Below are 24,913 nucleotides of genomic sequence, written 5' to 3' on the forward strand. Positions count from 1 at the left end.
ATTTGTTAACAAGGAAAACTATAACTATCTAATCTTCAATTCCATCAGAGACCCAAGAAGGAAATAAGATTACCAAAGACTTCTAAAAAATGTGAGAAATTACAGAAATAGCTGGCTGTCTGGACAGTCACCCAAGGTTCCTCTGCAACATTGGAGCATCCATCTTCGGCCTACAGGCCTAGCATATCTGACAGACTCATCTGTGAAGCAGGATTTTCTAAATGGCTTTCCTACCTTGTCTTGGCAAGGTTCAGCAGTCCTTTCTTTTGTGTCCTGCTTGTCCATTTGGACAGCATACTGTCAGCAGTTGAGGCAAGGCCACTTTCTTGACCAGTGGCTAACTTGCCACAAAGAAAGTAAACTCCAAAAAGAGTTTCTTCAATGCCCATCATCTTTTCTGAAGTAGATTGGTGCATGCCAGCAGACATGTCACATCGTCATTAAAAAAAAGAATCTGTTACTAAAACATCTTAAATGTCATGTTCTGTAGATCTCTGAAGTGTTTGAAGATGGCCTGTCTACCTAAAATATATCTCTGTTTGACCTTGAAAACTTGAGTAACATTACTATAAGTTTGATTGTAATGACTAACTACTAACTTGCATTTCTTTATATATTAGTTGGCAATAATAACTTTCAGGGACTAGAAAATTGCATTACATTGTTAAATGAGTTGTATAGGTACAATACCTTGAACAAGATTAGAAACATATGCACAGTATGTTCTAACAAAAATAATCTCAAATTTGTATCTATATATGTACAAAATTTGTATACAATACACAAAAATGCAATCCAATGTAAAATATTTAAAACTAGTAGCTGCTTTTTAAAATTAGATTTAATAATCTACCTTTTTATCTTGTCATACCCATAATCTCCCTTTTTCTTTTTCAGAGTAGATTCAATAATCTACCTTTTTCTCTTATCATATCCATATTCTCCTTTTTTTCAGAGTAAATTCAATAATCTACCTTTTTATCCTATCATTTCTATATAATATATTTCTATATAATATCCCCCTTTCTTCTTCTAGAAAGAGATTGATTTATGACCAATAACAATTTTTAACCAAATCCTAAACAAAGACAAACATCCATAATCCATTTTTGGGGGAATATGGATGCAGTTTTCTAAGCTACTTCCTGCTAATTGGGGGCACTGGTAGTCTTTTGGGGACACAAAGAAAATTTAGGATTATGGTCAGGTCCTGATTGGAGTAGTCTGTGGGTTTGTGTCACCTCAGCTAGCCATCTTGATATTGTCCTGGGCAGTTTGGAATCCAAAGCCAATTTTGGGTGATATTTGTCAGCTTGGTGGTGTTATCATCATCCTGATGGAATCATCATTGTGGGGTCCCATCATCTTTTTGAAAACTTCAAAGTCACTGTTAGGCATGGTCATGGTTCACTGCAGAAAACTGATAGAGACTCAAACACGAAAACATGTACAGGAAGCTAATGAAGCCTTTTTTCTAGAATTAGTTAGTACTCTATATGACCATTAATATCATGACAAAAGTTTAAAATATATACATATATATATATATATACATATATTAATCTTATAAATTTTGATATAAAATTCATACCTTAAAAGTTTAGCTGGGCAGTGGTGGCACATGCCTTTAATCACAGCACTCGGGAGGCAGAGGCAGGTGGATCTCTGTGAATTCAAGGCCAGCCTGAGTACAGAGTGAGTTTCAGGAAAGGCTCCAAAGCTACACAGAGAAACCCTGTCTCAGAGGGGAAAAAAGAAAAAGAAAGAAAGAAAGGAAGGAAGGAAAGAAGAAAAGTTTATGAGTCAAAATAAAACCAAAGGATCATGAGATTAATAGCAATAGAATAGTACCTTAATCTTGGTTTTTCTTCTGTCCCATATCAGGTGGCTCTTCTGATATGATACAGAGATTTTGTATTTTCTTTTAACAAGCATGCTTGGGTTTAGAGGAAAGAGCCACACTCCAACTCCAAAGACAGCCTTAATTTTTAATTGAACTGGGAATACATAGGGACCATTTGCATTATGTGTCTGTAGAGAACAGCAGAAACAAACATTTAGGAAGGTTTATGAAATTTTATCCTGTTAGATATGTGATATACGAATAGGCCAATTTACTCTTTTTCTTAGGACATTTTTTCTGGATGATTTGTCCTTTTCCTTAAGATGTCTCATTTGTCTAGTGTTCTTCAGATTCCTTAGCCTTCATTCTCCTGAAAGACAAAAACAAAACCCTTCCCCAACCCTAACTTTGTGGAGGTTCCCTTCTGGCAAGTTATATTTGAGCAAATGAAAAGCATTTGTTAGTTTTATAAGTTAGTTTAAATTGAATGGTCATGCTGGTTAATGAACTATCACCTCCTCTAATTAAGAGGTCTGTCTTGTTCAAATCAAACCTTTATCAATTTTGATGGTATCCATAGCTTTTTTCTCCTGTGGAAACAAAAGCAAAACCTTGTCCCTAACGTAACACATATCCTGGTTTCCATTCTGAGGTCAGCACATCTTTAAAGCGTACAGGCTGGTTTAATTCTGTAGTTTTTTTCCTATTATCCAATCTCTCTCTGCAGCTGTTGTTCCTTTCTCATTAGCATTGAGAAAATTCAAAGTTAATAGGGTATTATGTAACCTATTTCTGGGAGGTTTTGTTACCCCTTTGTTTATTTAGCATATCCTTTAGAGTTCGATTTGATCTTTCTATGACTGCTTGGCCTATAGAATAATGTGGTATATCTGTAATATGCTTTGTATTGTAATAAGCAAAAAACTATTTCACTTTACCAGAGACATATGCTGGAGAATTGTCAGTTTTAATTTGTACAGGAATACCCATGATGGCCATAACTTCTAGCAAATGCATGATTACAGAATCAGCTTTTTCAAAGTGAAACACATCCTTCTGGTACTGGAGTTTGATTGTGTAAAGAACAAGTACGATATTTTCTTATCATTTCCTTGGCTTGTTGCCATATTATGGAAAAATCCTTTTTTTTTTTTTTTTTTTTTTTTGTTTTTCGAGACAGGGTTTCTCTGTGTAGCTTTGCGCCTTTCCTGGAACTCACTTGGTAGCCCAGGCTGGCCTCGAATTCACAGAGATCCGCCTGGCTCTGCCTCCCGAGTGCGGGGATTAAAGGCGTGTGCCACCACCGCCCGGCGGAAAAATCCTTTTTTAAACCCTTACTATTGACATGATGTTTTTTATGGGCCACCAGCACATTTCCTATCAATAACTGATCAATCTTGTCATTACCTTGTGCAAGAGGGCCTGGCAGAGCCGTATGTGATTGGATGTGAGTTATATATAAAGGATGATTCCTATTCTTGATTATTTCTTGTAACTGAATAAATAATGAAGTTAATTCTCACTCATCAGGGAAATATTCAGCAGTTTCAATGTGTAAGACCATTCTTTCTGCACACTGAGAGTCAGTAACTATGTTGAGGGTTTCTGAAAAATCCATTAGTACCATTAGAATGGCATATAATTCCGATTTTTGGACAGAATTATAAGGACTTTGAACCACTTTACTTAAATGTTCTGATTTGTAACCTGCCTTTCCCTTTTGGTTTGCATCAGTATAAAATATAGGGGCTCCAGAATTGGTGTTTCCCGTACAATTCAGGGCAATATCCAGTTAGTTCTCTTTATAAGTTTAATTCCATTGCTTTTGAGATATTTGTTGTTAATCTCTCCCCAAAAATTACTGCAAGCTCTTTGCAAGGTTTACTTTCTGCCCATAATTTGTCAATTTCATCATTAGTTAAAGGTACTACAATTTCTGCTGGGTCTATTCCTGCTAATTGATGAAGTCTCAATTTTCCTTTTGAAATCAACTCAGAGATCTTTTCCACATAAGTTTTTAATTTGGTAGAAATATCCATTCCAATATAATATCTTCCCTCTGCATTAAAATTCCTGTAGGAGAATGCTTAGAGGTTAAAATAACCCAAATGTAATCAAGCTTTGGATCCAAATGATCCATATGTGCATCCTACATTTTCTTTTCCTCCAAAGCCAATTCTTTCTCAGCTTCAGCTGATAATTCTCTTGGACTATTTAAGTCCTTGTCACCCTCTAAGGTTTTGAACAAATTTCTCAGTTCATCATTTTTTTACCCCAATAGTACTCAGATTGGAAATATCTCCTAATAACCTTTGAAAGTCATTAAGAGTCTGTAATCCATCTCTCCTAATTTGCACTTTTTGGGGTCTAATTTTTTTGTAGACCTATTTTACATCCTATATAATTAATAGACTCTCCTCTTTGTATCTTTTCAGGAGCAATTTGTAATTAACAAGGCAAATTTTTCTTTACTTCTTCAAACATTCTTTCTAAAGTATCTGCATTTGAATCAGCTAGTAAAATGTCGTCCATGTAATGGTAAATTATAGATTGAGGAAACTGTTTACATATCACTTCCAATGGCTGTTGTACAAAATATCGGCACAGGGTTGGGCTATTTATTATTCCCTGTGGAAGAACCTCCCATTGCTATCTCTTAACTGGCTGAGAATTATTATAAGTAGGCACCGTGAAGGCAAATTTTTCTCTGTCTTTTTCTTGTAAAAGTATTGGGAAGAAAGTCTTTTAAATTGATAACTATAAGAGGCCATCCTTTAGGCATCTGCCCTAACTCTGCCCTCTTCTCCCAGTATGTCTCTTAGATTTCCCGCCTGGCTCTTACCCTGTCTTACCATAGGCCAAAATAGCTTCTTTATTAACCAATAGTAGCAACACATATTCACAGCATGCAGAAAAACCATCCCACAGCAGCAAATACCTCCCTCACCTCTCTTCCTCTCTCTCTTCACATGAGGCCGCATCTGCACCTCCTCTCTTCCCCCTCTCCTGCCTCTTCACTTCTCTTCCTCTATTTCTCCTCTCCTCAGCCCTTATCCCCAGAGGTGCACTTTGCGTTCCTTTCCCCCCTCCCCCAATAAATTTGCCTCATGAGTTCTGTCACATGGCATGGCTTTCTAGGGCCCTTGGCTCCAACCCACCAAGGTTGCCTTCTGCTGTTTTTTTAGCACCATTCATTTTTCTGGTGTGGACCTTAATTAGGACTGAGCATGTAGTTGCTTAAATGTACATTCTAAGATGGCAAGATGGCTCAGTGGATAGAGGCACTTGCTGCCAAGTCTGAAGACTTGAATTTGATTCCTGGGTCCCACATGGTGGAGAGGGAAAACTGACTCCCAAAAGTTGTCCCCTAATCTACAGACACACACATACACCACAGAGGGGAGAGAGGGGGAGAGGGAGGGAGGGAGGGAGGGAGGGAGGGAGAGAGGAGAGGGGGAAGAGAGAGAGGAGAGAGAGAGAGAGAGAGAGAGAGAGAGAGAGAGAGAGAGAGAGAGAGAGAGAGGAGAGAGGAGAGAGAGAGAGAGAGAGGAGAGAGAGAGAGAGAGAGAGAGAGAGAGAGAGAGAGAGAGAGAGAGAGAGCGCGCGAGCGCTGGAAGTGTGGTCCTGCCTTTTACCCCAGTGGTTGGGAGACAGAGGCAGGCAGAGCTGAGCACCAGACCAGCTTTGGCTGCATAGTGAGACTCTTTAAAAAATAAATAGAGGGGTGATTAAAACATAGTATTTTTTTATGTGTTTAATGATGCTCTGCTCCCTCTTAATATTTACTAAATATTCCTAAGTACCTGGGCACTCATTATAGGCTAGACCTATCTTGAAGGATACAGAAGTGAACAAAACCAACAACAACAATCCCCATCCTTGCCAGCGGTGGTGGCACATCTTTAATCTGGAGGTCTGGAGGTAGAAGCTGTGGGAACTCTGAGTCCTAGACTACAGATCGAGTTCAAGGACTGCCAGATTGAGTTCAAAGACACCGAGAAACCTTGTCTTGAAACACCATCCCCCAACAACAACAACAAAAAATCCTCCTAAGTTAACATTGCAGTGGGAATGACAGGCACTTAGGATCATCATGGGTTACATAGCCAGTACCAGGCCAGCAGAGACACATAGCAAGACCTCATGTCCAAAATACATAAAGGATTGGGGAGATGGCAGTCATCGGAGTCCTTACAGCGGAAGCCTGAGGACCCAAGTGCGGACTCAGCACTCCAGTAAAAAGCTAGGCCAGAGCTCAGGGGCCTGTCATGCCTAGGACTCGCTGGTTTGGCTCAGAAACAAAGGGAAGGGGCTGACATAGCCCAGTGTACAAACTGCTTGCTGCCTGAGCCTGAGGACCTGACTTGTTCGCCCCAGAACCCACAGAAATGAAGGGTGTTAAGGCACACGCCTGTAATCAAAAGCTCGGGGGGAGCGGAGACAAGAGGATCCATGGGGTCTTGCAGACCCTAGCGGGAAAAAACGGTGAGCCCCGGGTTCAGTAAGAGAGACCCTATCTCAAAAACGAAGGTGGAGAGCGACTGGAGACAGCAGACATCAACGTCCGGTCACACACACACGCACACACACACACACGCACACACACACACACACACACACGCACACACACACACGCACACACGCACACGCACACACACGCACACACGAAGCCATACACCAAAAGGTCAGGAAAAAAAAAAAACAAAACCACCGCAGGAGTCGCTGGGCTCCCAGTGACGTCACGGCGGCTCTGTGACACAGCTCCTCTGTGACGGCAGCAGCGGGCAGGTCGCAGACGCCAGGGCTGAGTCGGCCGCGCCGCCCGGGGCTCACGCAGGGTCGGACCCGGCCGGCGGCGCGCGGCAGCTGAGGGAGGGCCGAGGGCTTTGGCTGCGGCGACTGCGGCTTCCCGGGGCGGGGGGCGGGCGGCCCCAGGAAAGGATGCGGCGGAGCCCCCGCCCAGGCTCGGCCGCATCCTCTCACAAGCAAGCACCCGACTTCTCCAGCGACAACAGCAGCAGTTCCCACAGCGTGACTTCGGGGGACAGCAATGGGCCCCGCTCCGCGGGGCCGGAGCTCGAGCAGCCCGAGGGCAGAAGGGCCCGGGGCTCGAGCTGTGCTGAGCCCGCCTTAAGCCCAGAAGCGTCCGGAGGAGCCCCACGGGCAGGAAGCTCTCGGCCGAAGCCGGCGCCTCGGAGCCACAATGGGCAGACCGCCTGTGGCGCGGCAACCGTGAGGGGCGGGGCCTCGGGTGCGGGCGGGGTCGAGCCCGGGGGCGAGAGGGCGGGGCGGGCTCGCGGGGGCGGGGCCCGACGCGGACCTGGGTGCAGTTCCGGCCTCGCGCCTGAGGGGGCGCGCTCAACACGAGTCCCTGAGGGGCGAGGCACGGTGCCATGGCCGGTCCCGGGAGGGGGCGGAGGAGATCCTGTGACTGGGCATGGCTGAGGAGGCGCCACAGCGCCGGCGTGAGTGGCATCCCGGACCCGGGCCCGGCCTCACCGGGCGGGTTCTTCTGCTGACTGCGGCTCCCCCGCCCCGGGTCTCGGGGTGCGCAGGGGGCGTGGCACGGGGGGGGTGCGGCAGGCTCAAGGCCTGTTTGAGAGGCTGCCCGGCTGCCTGGCACCAGACTCAGGAGCCTGCGCCCGGGCCCCGGGGGAAGTGCGAGCTTGCGTGCACAAGACCTCAATGAAGCCCTGGGCTTCCCGCAGAACCGGCTGGATCTCCGGCAGGCTTGGAGGAGCAGCTCAGCTTTCTCCCCGCCCTGGATCTGAGGCAGGAGATGCCTACCCCGCGGGTGTCGAAGAGCTTCCTGAGTACGAGCCAGGCCAGCCCCATCCCTTCTGACCTGGCACTCGGAACCCCAGTTCTCCTGCCCGAGCCCGGGTCCAAGAATCCAGCCCGATCCCCTCTGACCTGGCACTCGGAACCCCAGTTCTCCTGCCCGAGCCCGGCTCCAAGAATCCAGCCCGATCCCCTCTGACCTGGCACTCGGAACCCCAGTTCTCCTGCCCGAGCCGGGGGCCGAGTGTCCAGCCTCAGCTCGTTTTTCCAGCCCACTCTTGTCTCCTGAGACCCAGGACCTTGCCCCCCCCCCACCACCACCCCCCGCGCCCCCGTCCCTCCCGAACCTCTGTGAACATGCACCACTTCACCCCTCATGGTTCGCCCTCTCTGTCCCGGTCCCCAGGCTTCCTCTTTCAGGTGCTGAGCGTGTTGTTATCGGTGGCAGGAGACGTGCTGGTCAGTGTTTACAGGTCAGAGGAGGACGGGGCAGGGACGGGCAGTAGGTCTGGGCCCCACCAAGCCTTGAGCGGATTCGTATCTGGTCGAGTTCCCGGGAACTGGGTCTAGGACCCTGGGGTCAGGCTAGGGTGAGTTAGGGCCTCAAGGCATCAGCTGCCATCCCGGTTCCTCAGGGAGGTCTGTTCCATCCGCTTCCTGTTCACTACTGCGTCGCTTCTGAGTGTCTTTCTGGCAGGTGAGGAGCTTTGGTTCCCTGGGGCCCCAGCTCTGCAGGTTTGCAGCCAAATCCAGCTCACCTGTCCCTGTGCCCCTCTGCCCACTCTAGTGACCCCTGCTTGGCCTCTCACCGTCCTTCTGCGGCCCCAGCCGCCACCCCAGCCCCCTTGGTTTCCTCCCTGTCCCCTTATACCAGAGGATGCCCTTCTCTCTCTCCAGCACTCTGGTGGGGTCTCCTGTACCTGGTCCCCCCTTTGGAGAATGTGAGTTGGGGAGACCAAGCCCCCAGGTGGGGTGGAGGTTGCATGGGGGGGGCATCCCTGGGCTACTGGGAGGGGGCAGGGTAGAGCATTGAGCGTAATCCCCAGAGGCCAACTGAGAGTGGGAGGAAAGGGGGGTCATTCTCAAAAAGGGAGGCCGTGAGTCTGGCCACACCCTGCTGACTTGGGAGAAGGATGCTTATTTGTCCCTCCCTCCCCAGGAACCTAAGGAGATGCTGACTCTGAGGTAAAAGGGGGCAGCTCTGGAAATGTATCTGTGGGGGCCTTCGGAAAGGAGCGCCCAGGGACAGGTAGCTAATCGCATGGTGCCTACATCTCCATTCCAGCCAGTACCACCAGCGCGTGCACTCTCAGGGCCAGCAGCTGCAGCGGCTCCAGGCAGAACTGAATAAACTCCACAAGGAGGTGTCCAGCGTTCGTGCAGCCCACAGTGAGGTGAGTCCCTGCATGGGGGCTCAGGGGCCCAGCTGTGACCACTCAAGGACGCTCTTTGGAACTACCACATCCTGGGTCCTGAGATGAATCTTCACCCAGACACCCACTGTGGGGACTCTTAAGGCCCTTAAGGTCCTATCTCTGGATATTGAGTTACTGAGAAGCCGGCCCAATGTAAACTAGCCCGAAATCCTCCTGGTCCACCCTCTCTGCCTCTTTAGAGAGTGGCCAAGCTCGTGTTCCAGAGGCTGAATGAGGACTTCGTTCGGAAACCTGACTATGCACTGAGCTCTGTGGGTAAGACACAGATATGTGGGAAGAAACAGACTGGAGGGGGCGAGTCATAGACAACCTCATTGCTGAGAAAGCCTAGGAGCCTCTGAAAGGGACTTCTGCCCATTCTAGGAGCCTCCATCGACCTGGAGAAGACGTCCAGTGACTATGAGGACACCAACACTGCCTACTTCTGGAATCGCTTGAGCTTCTGGAACTATGCACGGCCACCCTCGGTCATACTGGAGGTGGGCCTGGAACCAGGGAGCTGGGGATGGTAACAACGGCCGAGCCAGGGTGAGGGCAAGAATCAACTTAGTGGAGAGAGGACTGGAGCTGAGATCAGTTTGGCTTCAAGAGGTGCCCCACCGGGGACAGGGTCTGGCATGGTGTGGGAAGGCTCCTGCCAAGCCAAGGATGGAGTTAAACTGAAGAGAACTGTAAAGTGCTGGGGACTCAGCATTGTCTCCCGTGGTTAGACAAGGTCCAGGGCAGAAGGCAGAGCTCTGGGCTGAGCAGCAGCTCTAGGACGGAGTCTTGCTGTGCAGCTCAGGCTGCCCTCCAGTCCTCAGTACTGTCTGGTCTGGGGTTTGTCATATGTTCTGATGGTCTGCCCAAACCCCTACAGCCAGACGTGTTCCCTGGAAACTGCTGGGCTTTTGAAGGTGATAAAGGCCAGGTGGTGATCCGACTGCCAGGTCATGTGCAGTTAAGCGACATCACCCTGCAGCATCCTCCACCCACCGTGGCACACACCGGAGGAGCCAGCAGTGCACCCCGGGACTTTGCAGTCTTTGTGAGTGGGGCTGAGGCCAGGAGGTGGGGAATTTTGTTCAGAAACCCTCGGCAGTGGTGAGAACCATTACCAGCATTTGTCATTATTTGCTCATCTGTGAACTGCACATACTCACAGGCTGCTACAGGTTGTAATGAGCATAACTAAATCCAGATTTGTTTGGCTTGCCAAGCTCGATACACATTATTTCACTGCATCTGTAAAACCTATGAAGTACTGTTGTCTGACAAGGGATGATAGTGCTCTTAAAAGGAGTGATTTCTTTAAAAAATGTTTTAAAGGATATGAGTGTTTTTGCCAGTATGTGCATCATGTACATTCCTAGTGCCCCAGAAAGTCAGAAGAGGGTTGTAGATTCCTCTGGAACTGGAGCTAAGAACAGTGTGAGCCACCACGTGGTTGCTGGGAACCCAACCTGGGTCCCCAGCAAGAGCCATCTTTCCAGCCCTGCTAACAACTTTATAATAGCCTGGTTTGTTTGCTTAAAACAGCGTCATTCTATGCAGCCCAGGTTGACTTTAAACTTACAGTCTTGGCTTAGCATCCCTGGTGCTAGGACACCCTGGCTGTTGCTGGTTTCTTCGAGTCTACATTCCACACTACATATCCTACATGAGAACACAAGCCAGAGCACATACAGCTATTGAACACATTGAAGATCCTGAACAAAGCTGTTTTCTCTCCCTTGCCTCTGTGCCTCACCGTTCCTCCATACACTCTTCACCCACCAGGGGCTCCAAGTTGATGATGAGACTGAAGTGCTCTTGGGAAAATTCATCTTTGATGTGCAGAAATCTGAGATTCAGACTTTCCACCTACAGGTGTGTGTATCTCTGGGCGTGAGAGTGCTAAAATGGGGCGGTGGATATTGATGGGGGACAGTCTTAGAGCAGTTGTTGGCACGATTGTTTGTTTCCCCAGAATGACCCTCCGTCAGCCTTCCCCAAGGTGAAGATTCAGATTCTAAGCAACTGGGGCCATCCACGTTTCACATGCTTATATCGAGTCCGTGCCCATGGTGTGCGGATCTCAGAGTGGGCAGAGGACAATGCCACAGGGGTCACTGGGGGGCCCCATTAAAAATGCTGATGGTTGGAGTAGAATTGAGATTTGTGCTAAAGAAAACCGCATCAGTGCTGAGAGGTCACCTTTTGGGGAAAGCTCTGGCTGCCTATGGCAGGTCAGTCTGGCAGAATATGGCCTCAACACATCCTCTTTTCCTGGTATAGTGGCAGCAGCTGGTGTTTACAGTGCCTACAATATGCAAGAGACAATGTTGTAGTTTTTCTATACTGTACAAGGTGCAGCTTGATCCTCAGTCCAGAGAAAATTGCTCAGACAACCTCTACTTGTACTAGTGAAAAGTAACACAAGAATGGGGCCTTCCTCAGGAGACATCCCTTTTCAACTGGAGAACTACCAGGCAGGCAGCTGAAGCCATACTTGTGTTCAATCCCTACCCCCAAATCCTGGAAATGTCCTCAGTTCCTCCTATGTACAGATAGAGGGGAAACTCTCCTCTGGCAAACACTGAAAAGCTAAGATCTGGAAATTCCTAGGAATCCTTGAGTCAAAGCTGACCTAGGCCCGGTAGCCCTCATGCAGTTAGTCATTACTAGCCTTAGGTGTACGTCATCTGATGTTCATCAGACTCACAAATCCTCACTGTAATGGTTAAAAGAACTGGGGGAGGGGGAGCATGCAAATAGGCAGTCAAATAATTAGAGTTCCTAAGGGTGGAAAAGAGAAACTAGTATGAGCAAAGAAAAGCATTATTTACCTTGGATGTTGGGATCCTTCCTACTGGTATGTGTGGCAGAACACTTACCCACCTATTTAAATTAGGGTGATAGATAGTATTTTGTCATTTGAAGACATAAGTGCCCACACCAAGTATTCTCAAAACCTAAGGTTTGGGGGCTGGAGAGATGGTTCCAGTGGTTAAGACCATTGGCTGCTCTTCCAGGATATGAGATTGATTCCCAGCACCCACAGCAGCTCACAACCACCTGTAACTCCAGTTCTAGGGGATCTGAAACCCTCTTCTAGCCTTCTCAGACACTAGGCACACATTCAAGCAGGCAAAACACCCAAACCTATAAAAATTCAATAACAAAAGCCAAGGCTAGGACTAAAGAGATGTCTCAGGAGGGAAAGGCCACCAAGCCTGACAATTAGAACTTAATCCCCGGGACCCACATGGTAGAACAAGAGAACCAACTCCACAAATCTATCCTCTGACCTCCCACATGCTGTGGCACTTTCATACAAAAAATTTAAATGTAATAAAAAAAATTAAGGGTCATTAATTAAGATGACTCAAGTGGGTTACAGGGGCTTGCCCCCAAGTCAGATGAGCTGAATTCAGTCTCTAGGACCCATACAATAGAGAGCCAAGTCCCACAGGTTGTCTTTTGACCTCCATGTGTACCATGATACATACACATGCACACATACAAATTAATGTAGTAGGAACAAATTAAAACTAAGATTAAAAATACAACTAAGGAGCAGGGCAGTGGTGGCGCACACCTTTAATCCCAGCACCCGGGAGGCAGAGCCAGGCGGATCTCTATGAGTTTGAGGCCGACCTGGGCTACCAAGTGAGCTCCAGGAAAGGCGCAAAGCTACAGAGAAACCCTGTCTCGAGAAAAAAAAAAAAATAGAACTAAGGGCTGGGCATGGTGGTGTCCAGATGCCTTTAATTCCAGCACTCAGGAGGCAAAGGTAAGGAATTTCTGAGTTTGAGCCCAGGAGTCAGTACTACATAGACCCTGTCTCAAAAAAACCAAAAAGAAAAAAATAGGATTAAAAACTGGGCATGGTAGTGCACACCTTTAATCCCAGCACTTGGGAGGCAGAGGCAGGGACAGGTGGATTGATAAGAGCTAGCAGAGCATCAGTTTACCTAGTCTGCAAATGCCCATGGTCCTGGATTCAATTCTCAGTACACATACACAGAGGGCAGTTTAACCATAGGAAGCAAAATCCTTAAGACTTCATTTTTTCCCCATCTAAGGCTGGGCTAAACTCACTGTGTAGCCCAGGTTAGCATAAAGTTCAAGGCAATACTCCTGCCTCAGGCACTCCAGTGCTAGGACCATAGACATGAACCACCTCATTCAGCTTCTGTTCACACTTTTCATACATGTCTAATGAGTGTGCGTACCATTGCTAGTGTGGACGGCAGAGGACAACTGTGTGGGGGTTAATTTTCTCCTTCCACCTTTACATGGACTCTATGATAGAATTCAGGTGGTTTGGCTTCTATAAGCAAGCACTTAATCCAGTTAGCAATCTCCTAAGGTCCTCTCTTTTTTGAACAGGGTCTTAAATAGCCCAGGCTATCCTCAGACTGTGTAGTAGAAGATGTCTTTGAACTCTAGAGCCTACTACAGATACTCAAAGATAAGCTAAGTAAGTGGTAGAGCCTGACTCTAGCATGACTTAGACCCTAGTGGGCACAATTCCCAGCACCAAACACAAAACAAGACAAAAAACAAATGCAGCCACTGAGGAGTATTTATTATTATTGATATACGGATACATTTTAAAAAGCAGATTAGCATATATAAAAAATAAAATTTTCATATTGCATATAAAAACATGAAACAGTAACAGCTGAGGGAACAGACTTTGAACATATTGAAAAGAACAATCAAGACTCTGACACATACAGCCCAGGAGCAGGCTGCTGAGGAGGAAGTAAATGTATCAACAATACCTCGTCTACATATGGAAGGAAGTTCAAGATGAGTGTGAGTTGACAAATGGAATGAGTGGGACTATAGCGTTCACAGAAGGCTACCTGTGATACCTGCTGAAACTGTAAATGTCCTGTGATCTATCATTTCCACATCTAGGAACCAATTCCTCAAATATCTATGTAAGCAGAACAAAAGGAATCTCAGGAGATTACTAAATTCTGGTTATTATAAGAATAGTGCCTTTAATCCCAGCACTCGGGAGGCAGAGCCAGGCAGATCTCTGTGAGTTCGAGGCCAGCCTGGGCTACCAAGTGAATTCCAGGAGAGGCGCAAAGCTACACAGAGAAACCCTGTCTCGAAACACCAAAAAAAAAAAAAAAAAAACAAAAAAGAATAGCATAGGCGACAAGGCAGCTTTGATAAGGCATCCAAAATCAATGCAAACCAGATACAGTGTATGTGATTTCTTTTTAAAGATTCTTAAAAATCTGATCTGAAATTCATAGTATAATTTAAGTCTACATCAGACTCTCAGCAGTCTACCTGCCCCAGACTTCCAAGTGTTGGCATTACAGCCATGAGCCACCAAGCTTTGTTCCCTTTATCTGTTTTTCCCCCTATTTTTTTTTTCTCTCTGTGTAACAGTCCCGGCTGTTCTGGAACTCACTCTGTAGACCAAGTTGGCCTTGACTCAGAAAGATTTGCCTGCCTCTGCCTCCTGAGTGATTAAAGGTGTGCACCACCTGCCTGGCTCATTATCTATTTTTATGATACTGATATTTGAGACAATTTTTTTCCTTTAGTCCTTTTTTTGACACAGGGTTTCTCTTGCTGTCCTGGAACTTGCTCTGCAGACCCAGCTGATCTCAAACTCAGAGATCCACTTGCCTCTACCTTCTGAGTGCTGGGATTAAAGGTATGCACCACACCCAGTTTTGAAACAATGTCCGATTAGATTAAAAAAACATTTTGAAATACCTCTGCCTCCTAGGTGCTGGGATTCAAGTTGTGCATAACCATGACTAACTGGCAGATTGAGTGAAATTTTAATCTGCATTTAAAAGTTCCCTTCTCCCTGCAAAAGAAAATCTGTTTTTCTAAAGCAGGCACCAAGTCTACCATAGTTCCATCTATTCTCGAAGCTGAGGAAGGAGGATCCCTTGAGTACAAAGAATCTGAAGCCAGCCTGGGCAATGTGGTTACGATGTGTCCCTCCTATAAAGTGTTTCCACAATGAACATACACGTTAAATCTCTAATAATATAAAAAGGTATTAAGCTGGACACAGTGGGCATGCTTATAATCCTAGCACTTGGGAGGTGGGGGTAGGAGGACCAGCCTGAGCTACATGAGACCCTTTTAAATCAAGACAGGGGTTCTCTGTTGTAACAGCACTGATTGTCCTGGAACTCATTCTATAGACCAGGCTGGCCTCAAACTCAGAGATCCACCTACCTCTGCCTCCCAAGAACTAGGATTAAAGGCGTGCGCCACCACCCAGCTGCTACATGAGATCTTATGTCAAAAAAAAAAAAAATAGGACTGTAAACCAGACATGGTAGCACATGCCTATAATTCCAGGTTGAGACAGGATGGTAAACTGCAGGCAAGTCTGGGCTACACAACAAGTGTTCCCCAAAGCATCAAGGAACGGAGCTAGCACAAGAGTCTAACAGCCCTCCCTCTGCTGTGAAGCGTGTCTCTCAACTCTGCCACCTCTCATGAGGCGTGCCCAGCTCAGCTCAGCTCCACCCAGAGGAAGGGACAAGCATACGCTTACTTTATATTCAAGCTTTGTGTTTTCAAAGTATGCTTCTGGAGTGAATAGACCCAATTTGCTTGGATAGGGTTATCAGACCAAAGGGACCTTTCACTCAACAAGCCCAAGGTCAACAGACTAAGACACAAGGCCAAAGTAGGCAAGGCTATCTATACCAGCCTGTAACCCTTTGACGGGGGTGATCTTTATACTAGTCTTTCCTGAATGAAATGGTGTCAGGGACAGGTAGGTAGGTCAAGAGCAGCAATAGCAGAAGCAAGTATAAAAGTATCAACTATAAAGTGGGAAGAATGTACAGGGTTGGTCCATGGCCCAGAGGATGGTGCAGGCTGAAGTAGACTGACCATAGCCTACTCTCCGAGCAAACCTATGCCTCGGGGGGCTGTGCAGGGCCCGTGGCTGGAGCTGGAGGGTCTTTGAATGGGGCCCAACCTTGGGCTTTGAAGTAGGAAACCAGCTGAGTGGGCACTTCTGCAAGTACAGTCTGTGCCAGTGTCTCCCGTGGAGCCTGTCAGAAGAAAGGCAAAGTCAACAAGGGCCTGCAAGTCTCCCAGGGTCTACACCTTGTCCAAAACTCAACCTTGCCAGACTTTGATGAAAAAGCTTTATCTACTGGACCTCAACCCTACCCCCAAACCTTACTCACATTCTGAAACCGTCGGTAAGGCACAAACTGCACTATGTCACGGGTAGCTGCTTCTCCACGGCGTGTACGAAGAGGGCCACCATCAGCATCCAGCTGCTCCATGATCTCAAAGTCAGCACTACCCACGCCCACAATGATCACGGACATGGGCAGCTTTGAGGCTTGGACCACAGCCTCACATGTGGCCTCCACGTCTGTCACAGCGCCGTCAGTCAAAAGCAACAGTACGAAGTATTGCTAGGGACAAGTTCATTCCTGTACTGATGCAAATCCTCTTTCCCAACCCCTCCCAACAAACCAGCCATGCATCCCCACTGACGAGATACCCCTCAGTATCCAGTCCTCGCCACCTCAGCACCACAGCTATCCCCAGCTCTTACCGAGGCAGTCCTCTGCTGTGCAGCCTGGGCTGCAAACCTAGCCACGTGGTTGATGATGGGTGCAAAGTTGGTAGGGCCGTAAAGACGGACTTGGGGCAGCGCTTGACGGTAGGCGTCTACAATGCCCTGGATGCCTACAAAGAACAGCAGAAAATGCTGTCAAGTCGTAGACCTTAGACCTGCCCACCTAGGCCCAGAAGTGGAAACCTGGGAATATTTCACCCTTATCTCTCAAGGCACAGCGCTCTCCAACAAATGAAACTAAGGGGCAAAGAAGACAGCACTCGATATAAGTAATATCTTGAATTAAAACCCAGATTAAGAGTTATTTTCTGAGTCGGGAGGTGGTGATGCACACCTTTGAACCCAGCCCTCGGGAGGCAGAGGCAGGTGGATCTCTGAGTAGGAGCCAGCCTGGTCTACAGAGAGAGTTCCAGGACAGCCAGGGCTACACAGAGAAACCCTGTCTCAAAAAAATAAAAAAAAAACAAAATAGTTATTTTCTGAACTGGGGAGTAGTAGAGCCTGTTGTATCAGTACTTTGGGAACTGAGCGTCAAGAGAGCCTGGCACACACAGGAAGACCTTCAAAAGCACATACAGCCATCGAGGTGGCTCAGCAGCTAACGGGCTTGGTGTACAAGCTCAGCAACCTGAGTTCCATCCACAGAACTACAGAGTTAGAGGGGGAGAACTAATCCTACAAGGCAAGATCTACCTGCCTTGGCCTCCCAAATGCTGGGGGGTTAAAAGCGTGAACACCACCCCTGGCCTGGGTCACCAAGTTTGAGGCTAGCTTACATAGTTCTAGGCCATCCCAGCCAGAGTACAGAGAGAGAGACTGTCTCAAGAAGGAAAAAAACAAAGTTTGGCAGACTGAGAAGACGTAGAATTTAAATTTAAAAAACATATGTATGTAATATATTCTGAGGTTATAAAAGAAAGGGGACTATGGGGGGGGTCTTTTATAAAGGGAGGGACCCACAAGATAAGGTAATAGAGCCAGGCAGTGGTGGCTCACTCCTTTAATCCCAGCACTCAGGAGGGACAGGTGGACCTCTTGAGTTTAAGGCCAGCCTGGTCTACAGAATGAGTTCCAGGGCAGCCAGGGCTACACAGAGAAACCCTGTCTCAAAAACAAAACAAAACAAAACAATGCAATGGAATAATGAAATATGTGACATGAAGCAGATCAGGGTACTATATAGGAGAGGGAACCAGCAACAAGGTGGATGAGGAGGGCTAGGGGTGTAATAAGAAGATATACATGGATGCAAATAGCATGGGCTTTTATAATCGCAACAGTTGAGAGGTGGAAACAGAAGAATCTGTTTGAGACTAGTGTGAGCTATAACAAGAACCTGACTCAAATGCAAAAAAAAAAGTCAAAATGAAAATAATCACATGCTAACAAAAATTTAATAAAAGTAATAAGGGGCTGGGATATAGCTCTCTGGTAAAGCAAATTACGTAGCATATACAAGGGCCTAGTTTCAATCTCCAGTAACATAGAATTATTAAAAAAAAAAAATCCTTGATTTTAGGAAACATACTTCAAGTATTTAGTGTAAAGGGATATGTGCATTGGTGTTTTGCCTGCATGTGTATCTATGTGAGGGTGTCAGTTGCCCTGGAACTGGAGTTTCAGATCGCTGTGAGCTGCCATGTGGGTGCTAAGTATTAAAACCAAGTCCTCTGGAAGAGGAGTCAGTGCTCTTAACAGCTGAGTCACCTCTTCAGCCCCAAATTTTGGGTCTGTACAAACAGCTCGGGGAGTTCCCACAAAACATCTGCCTCCACTGGGCTGCGGATGTGGTCAGTGACGGAGTGCGTGCTTGGTATATATGAAATTCCTGATTCCATCCTTAGCACAGCAAGGTCAGTGACAGCCCACACAGCCTTTTTCCATCTTTTCATTTGAGACCAAGTTGCCCAGGCAGGCCTTGAACTTTTGATTTTCTTGCCTCACCCTCCTAAGTAGCTGGGAATATAGAGCTCTGTCACTAGGCCCAGGAAATTTGTTTTATTTTAAAACCAAAGCACACAGAGGTAAATAACTTGCCCCCCCGTCATTTCAGTAATAAGATGAACTCAACTCCACTGGGCTAGCTCTAGCCCCTCATCTTCTCTCCCCATGAAAGCTCACTCCTCGGGGGTGGAACTGTTTCACACTGCAGAATACGGACTTACCTGCACAATAGGGATTACTGGGATTGAAGTTCAAGGCAAATTCATGTGAGACCTGAGGGCAAAAATGAAAATGACTGAACCAGGTGTGGGTTACACACCTCTAAAATTAGCACACAGGAAACAAAGACTAGAAAATTGCAAGTTTAAACCTAGTCTGAGTTATAAAGTGAGACCTATTTCAAAAAGGAAAAAAAACAAAACGGGCTAGGTATAGGAGTACGCAGTTTTAATCCCAGAACAGAGAGGCACTGGGACCTCTGCACACTTTGGCCAGCCAGAACAAACAAACAAAAAACCAAAAAGAGAGAAAAAATGAGAATCTTCCTCCCTACCTTCCCCTCCTTTTTAGCATCCTGAATCCCCCCCCCCCCACCACCACCACCATTTTTTAGCTCCCAGACAAGGTCTGTGTAGACCTGGCTGTCTTGGAACTCACTACATAGACCATGCTGGCCTTGAACTCACAGAGATTGGCCTGCCTCTGCCTCCCGAGTCCTGGGATTAAAGTTCTGCACCACCATGCCTGGCTCAGACTTTTTATTGAGATTTGTTTGTGTGTGTCCATGCCCAACACGATCAGAAAAATGCATTGGGTTCTCTTTGGAGCCGAGTTACAGGTAGCTAACCATCGTACGTGGGTAATTGGGAACTGAACTTTGGTCATCTGGAGGAGCAGCAAGAGTTCGACTGCTGAGCCATCTCTGTAGGTTAACCACCCCCACAGACCGTTCTGTGCCATGACGCAGCACACTCTTGAGGGGCTCAACTGTAGTCGGTAGAGTGCATGTTTAGCATGTTTAAGGCCCTGGGTTCAAGCCCCAAAATACAAAATCAAAACAAGGGCATTCTGATATATGGCAGGGTTCCCACAGGAGCAATCTGGCCCTGTGTATACCTGTATACCTGCCTGCAAGAACAGATCCCCATATCTCTCCTTGTAGCTGGATGCCAAGCAATAAATAAATTTATCACAGACTCTGGGATTAGGATCCTGATACTAAAAACGAGAACAGAGAGAAGGAAGAAGAGAGCTTACCTGCCAATTAGGGGGTACCTGGGCCCCAAATCCAAATGCTGGAAATAGTTTGTCTCTGTGGAGGACAGTGAATTGTAAAAGAAGCAGAGAAGGGATTCTGAGTCCAGAGGCTGAGAAGTGTATAGGGCATGGGAGCGGCCAGAACCTAGAACTCACGAGTCATAGTCTTGAACCACACTGCCCACACTCCACAGTGCTGTCAGATACTCGTTGACTCCTGTAGGGCTCAGATAGTGCAGGGAGTCAGGTGAGGAAGGGTCCCCATTGGAACCAGTGAAGTCCACACCCACCTGGGAAGAGACCAAGAATGGAGGTAAATAAAGGCTACCTTAGCCTTAAGGCCTGTTCCCTTGTCTCTAGGACAGCAACTTACAGTAAAGTTGATTTGGCAGCCTCCCATGACATAGTCCAGGAAGGAATACTCTGTTTCAACCTGCAAGCGAAACCGGGGTTAGGCTGTGGCTAATAGAGGGCTAGCATCATGGGGTCCAAACAGGCTCAGAACATGGCTCACATGGGCTACCGTCTTACCCGGCAAGTCTTGACACAGACAGTTCCAGAGTTCTTGTAGCTTTTCTTTTTCTTCTGCTTCTCAGGGTGGATACATTCAAATTCAGCCTGGTCAGGAGGAAGAAACCACCACAGCATCAGCCAAGGACCTAAGCCACACTGGCCAGACGTCCCCCTGGGCAGCAGCCTTCTAGGCCCACCAAAGCACTGTAAACAGTCAATACTTACCGGGACTGCTTGAAGCTGGGCCAAGGTGGTGTGGAATGTACCAATGAGATCATGTGACCCATCACTGTCATAGTCTGAGCAGCGTACCTGAGAGAGGGTGCGTGTATGTATAAAGGAGTCACAGGGCAGGCAGTAAGTCCCTTCCCAGGATCTGTTCCCTTGATCAGTCTATTAAGGTAAACTCCTCACCTGGATGGGTGTGCCGGGGTCCCCACCGCAGAAATGCTGAAGAGGAACTGAGAAGCGCTTCCACGTGGGGTTCAGGTTGTTCTTGACTACCTGGGGTGGAGGACAGTGAGCTCTGGCCTGGTCCAGGAAGAGCTCCCACCCTCTGCTACCCACAAACAGTCTTTCTCCCTCAGTTCCCAAACTTGCTAATCACAAACCCTGGAGATTCTCTCCTTCCTATGCCAGGCCAACCAACACCAGGAGCCACACCTCAGATCTGTATGCCAGGTGCCACTTCCCATCACCGTGTCGGAAGAACTCCAAGAACGGATCAGATTTTCCTAGGAAGTCCTGCCGATGCCAGAGAGACCCCAGTTATAAGACTCAGAAAGACAGCCACCGTGTCAGCCCTCTGTCCCCTTCATTCTTGGATCCCCAGGGCCTCCTTCCAGACACACCTTCTTATCTAGGTTTCTAGCTTCCACCTCCATGGTTACTACACGACTGTCCTTTAACTCCTGGGCTGAAATCTGGGTAGAGAGGACTGTATCACCTCATGAATTATTCATCACATAAATTGCTTCCCAGCCTAGGCTTTATTCCTTACAGTGATGGTTCCCCGGCCGGCAGGCTTCCCTGGCTTCAACATCAAGGGTAGAGTCAGAGTCTGGCTGGACACAATCTGGGGAAAAATGAGGTGAGAGAGGCGTCAGGACCTCAGACAGAGTTAGGTCCCGCCTGACTGGCACATCCAACCTCCGAGGTTACTTCATGGTACACTTCTTTTTTTTTTTTTTTTTTTTTTTTTTTTTTTTGGTTTTTCGAGACAGGGTTTCCAGGGTTTCTCTGTGTAGCTTTGCACCTTTCCTGGAACTCACTTGGTAGCCCAGGCTGGCCTCGAACTCACAGAGATCCGCCTGGCTCTGCCTCCCGAGTGCTGGGATTAAAGGCGTGCGCCACCACCGCCCGGCTTCATGGTACACTTCTTAATCCCTGACCCTACATACCTGACCTAGGGAACACTCAGCTCCCCCTAGAAAGTCATCATCCCCCAGGTCTGGTGTCTTGTTGTCTATGTCATAGATTCCAAAGCGTAGCTTCTGGACAGTCTCAAAGTGGTACTCAATCTGCAGAGTCTTGGAGAACATGGGGCTTGAGCAGTTCCGGACTCGCTCAGTCCGGCAAAGCTGTGGGAAGAGGTCACTAAGCATCAGTTACAAACCTGTCACCCCAAAACATAATCCTACCCTCCCTCAATGACCGTAGCCTTCAAGGTCCGTCTCACCTCAGCCCAGGTGCCCCCTCCCACATCTTGTAAAAGGATGCAGAGTGGGTCAGATTTGGAGCCGATGTCCTTGTCAATGAGATGGTCACAGGAAACGGACAGCTGAACCGAGGTCACACAGTGCGCCATCTGGGTGGGGGGAAAGAGCTTGGTCAAGCATTAGGGTCTCTCCTCCATCTTTCACTGACTATAGTTCCCAGCCCAGGAAAGCCGCAGGCTTCACACAGGCAGCCTCCACACCCCTGAGCCCTAAGTGAGCTCAACAGCACAGGACACAGTTGTGATAACAAACTCTGGCTCCAAATTAATCTCACTAATGCTGTCCAGACCCGGGACTTGAGTCTTAACCACTGCAGAGAATAATCAATCTCATTCTGCTCTCTCAGCGCCTGCCCCAAAGTCAGAACCAGGCCATACTTCAATTCCAACAGTCTCCAGTGGAGCCACTGTCCAGATACTGCTCCCCAAAAGTCTCTGCGGATAACGATGCCCTCCAACTCTGGGGCCCTACATCTTGCAAGTTGGGATCCATCCTACCCATTGACTCTTCTAATCTCTAGTCAGCTGTTCAAGTCTACTCCTCGCCATTCCCATGTCATGATCTAGTCGAAGCCGCTATTTATGTTGCCTAGAAATAGCAATGGTCTTCAGCTGATCTCTTAACCTGTGCCGTCCCTACTTCCACTGCCTATCTCCACCCCAACAGGCTATTAATATAGCAACCAAATTTATCCTGGCAAAACAGTCACACCAGGCTTGGTGGCACTGTCTATAATCACAGCACACAGGAAGCAGAAGCAGGACTGCTCTAAGTCCAAGGGCTACCTTAGATAACATACAGAGTTCCAGGCTACCCATGGCTACAAAGTGAAATTCTATCTCAAAAACCAAACAGACAAAAAATGCCAAGTTGTGGCTCAGACTGTAATTCTATCTCCAGGAGGCCAAACAGAAGGAACAAGAATTCCAGGCCAGCCTGAGCTACACGGTCAGTATGAAGTTAGCCTTGGTTACATGAGATCCTGACTCAAAAGCAAACAAAAGGGCTTAAGAAGTGGCTCAGCAGTTAAGAGAATATTTTCCTCTTGCACGGATCTGAGTTCAGTTCCTGGCGCCCATGTGGGTGGCTCACATCTGCCAACAACTCCAGCTCCAGGGGGACCAATGCCTCTGGTCCGTACATTTAGTCCATAGACACATGCACATACCTTAAAAGAAATAACCAAAAAATCCTCCGCTGTCCCACTGTGAACTACCATTCGCAGAAAACATACAAGCTGCACAGCAGTCTGAGGTAGGATCTGGAAAATCTAAGCTCATCTGGTGGTTCTCTTGCCACTCATTCTGACCTCGCCATTCCTCAAGCCCACTGGACTCCCAGTGCAAAGCCCGGCAGTCTCAGTCGGGCTGCTCTTTGTTTTTATCACCCACATGACTGTTCCCTCTCCTGCAAGGTTCTTACTCATCATCACATCTCTTCATGTGGAGTCTTACCTGCCACTCAACTAACTCCAACCACCACTGACACATCACAGACTCCATTACTGCTTTCACACCAGTATCCAACTCACTGTTCATATTTTCGTTATACAATCAGTCTACTAGAATGTAAACTGTGTGAAGAATTTATGTGTGCACTGCTCTATCTCAATCAAGCATCTAGATATGCTTGTTGAATGAAATTCAAAAGGCCATCTCCAGGACCAAGTCTCAGACTGACTAGCCTTTTGTCTCCAAAGTCAAGCAGCCCCAAACCTCTCCAATTCACCTTTTTCCTCAACAGAATCATCATCACCTTGCATGAATCACCATAATAACTACAACGTAGTTCCTCCTACAGCCCATGACGATCCGCAGGCGTACAAGATTCTCACTGGACTTGCCTCAGCATCCCAGCTTCCTACCTAGCAGGTCTTCCTGGGATGTCTCCAGCCTTGAGATCCCCTTATTAACCCTCCTTCTCCTCCCAGCCACATCATTTCATGATGGTCCCTAAGCCTCGTTTGTTGTTGTTTTATGGTACTGGGAATTGACTAGGACCTTGTGCATCCAGGCAACCATCTGTCACTGAACAACATCCCCAGCTCCAGTCTCCCACCCAGAATACAGTACCCACGTTGATTACTTTTAGAGTCACCCACAGCACTTGAGCCCCTGCTCAAATGAATGATGAAAATCCCACTACTCTTCATTCAAAAGTCTGTAGCCAAACTAAGTCAAGTGTTTGTATTCTCACTCCCACCCGGTAGGCCTCCTGCTTCCCCAGGATCCATAATCCAGCTGGCTGTGAGAGATCGAGTCTGGAAGCAGTCAATAACCCCAAGTACTCTGATTGCCAGGTCCAGTGTTCTAAAGCTGCTCCTCCAAGAGGCCTGCAAACTTCCAACCTTCCAGATGACTCCCTTAGAGGTTCAACAGACCACAGTTTCTGCCACATCATACTCTGAATTCCACGTTTGTCACCTCATGTTCTCTGAGGCAGTTCTCTACTCATTTCACTATTGTTTGAACATCAAAGAGGCCTAAAAACTCAAGGTAGCGCAAAGGTGCATTAGCTAGGTACGGCTGGGCTCACTACCAAACACACAAAAGAATGCTGAATGGCAGCTCAACCAGATAGAACCATGTGTCTGCATTATTTGAAAGCACTGGACTGTAAAATCAGCAAGAGTATAACCCAGTTTTAAACATGTATTTCTCAGGTAAGTGTATATCCAATAGATCTGAATACTTATACATAGTAATTAATACACAGGGAAACAGAAGTATACACACACACACCCCTCTTTTATATTTTGAGACAGAGTCTCATGTAACCCAGGCTGGCCTCCAATGACTTTGCAGATGAGAATGACCTTAAATTCTAGATCCTCCTACCTTTCCCATGTGAGTACTGG

General features: G+C 47.2%; 2 protein-coding genes across 20 annotated transcripts in view; one reads left to right on the forward strand and one right to left on the reverse strand.

Moving 5' to 3' along the window:
• Positions 1-5,383: 5,383 nt before the first annotated feature.
• Spag4 (sperm associated antigen 4) lies at positions 5,384-14,188 on the forward strand. Of its 12 annotated transcripts, none has more exons than XM_052726042.1 (12): positions 5,390-7,094; positions 7,552-7,656; positions 8,031-8,097; positions 8,260-8,321; positions 8,522-8,565; positions 8,784-8,809; positions 8,910-9,018; positions 9,240-9,315; positions 9,424-9,539; positions 9,920-10,087; positions 10,819-10,908; positions 11,009-14,188. In XM_052726042.1, exons 1-12 carry the CDS (start codon positions 6,785-6,787, stop codon positions 11,165-11,167), a joined length of 1,332 nt encoding a protein of 443 aa, XP_052582002.1. In that variant the 5' UTR covers positions 5,390-6,784; the 3' UTR covers positions 11,168-14,188. The 12 variants fall into 12 exon arrangements, with proteins under 12 accessions (XP_052582001.1, XP_052582000.1, XP_052582003.1 ...); XM_052726046.1 differs by having other exon boundaries at positions 6,928-7,075; positions 8,412-8,565; XM_052726044.1 differs by lacking the exon at positions 5,390-7,094 and adding an exon at positions 7,149-7,390 and having other exon boundaries at positions 8,412-8,565.
• The window catches only part of LOC128102362 (RNA-binding protein 12), a 41,391-nt gene continuing 30,069 nt past the window's right edge, over positions 13,592-24,913 (reverse strand). For 7 of the 8 annotated variants that reach the window (XM_052726035.1, XM_052726037.1, XM_052726032.1 and 4 more), the window contains 15 exons: positions 22,017-22,145; positions 21,739-21,918; positions 21,339-21,413; positions 21,190-21,261; positions 21,002-21,082; positions 20,753-20,842; positions 20,564-20,650; positions 20,357-20,443; positions 20,199-20,258; positions 19,982-20,115; positions 19,826-19,880; positions 18,790-18,841; positions 16,601-16,734; positions 16,221-16,457; positions 13,592-16,082 (listed from right to left, as the gene is read on the reverse strand). In XM_052726035.1, coding sequence (XP_052581995.1) covers positions 15,942-16,082; positions 16,221-16,457; positions 16,601-16,734; positions 18,790-18,841; positions 19,826-19,880; positions 19,982-20,115; positions 20,199-20,258; positions 20,357-20,443; positions 20,564-20,650; positions 20,753-20,842; positions 21,002-21,082; positions 21,190-21,261; positions 21,339-21,413; positions 21,739-21,918; positions 22,017-22,145 — 1,614 coding nt within the window. In that variant the 3' untranslated portion in view covers positions 13,592-15,941. Of the gene's footprint in view, positions 16,083-16,220; positions 16,458-16,600; positions 16,735-18,789; positions 18,842-19,825; positions 19,881-19,981; positions 20,116-20,198; positions 20,259-20,356; positions 20,444-20,563; positions 20,651-20,752; positions 20,843-21,001; positions 21,083-21,189; positions 21,262-21,338; positions 21,414-21,738; positions 21,919-22,016; positions 22,146-24,913 lie in introns of those variants that run through there. The other variant, XM_052726039.1, reaches the window with a different exon arrangement.

The sequence above is a fragment of the Peromyscus californicus genome, unplaced genomic scaffold, assembly GCF_007827085.1.
Source record: "Peromyscus californicus insignis strain IS unplaced genomic scaffold, ASM782708v3 Scaffold_7__1_contigs__length_154581171, whole genome shotgun sequence".
Classification (NCBI taxonomy): Eukaryota; Metazoa; Chordata; class Mammalia; order Rodentia; family Cricetidae; genus Peromyscus; species Peromyscus californicus.

Bases quoted from the DNA above. Each gene is read 5' to 3' on its own strand.
- Spag4 (XM_052726040.1), top strand. From the start codon at position 6,785: ATGCGGCGGAGCCCCCGCCCAGGCTCGGCCGCATCCTCTCACAAGCAA. The intron at 9,316-9,423 runs GTAAGACACAGA...TGCCCATTCTAG, and splicing joins CTATGCACTGAGCTCTGTGG to GAGCCTCCATCGACCTGGAG. The intron at 10,909-11,008 runs GTGTGTGTATCT...TTGTTTCCCCAG, and splicing joins TTCAGACTTTCCACCTACAG to AATGACCCTCCGTCAGCCTT.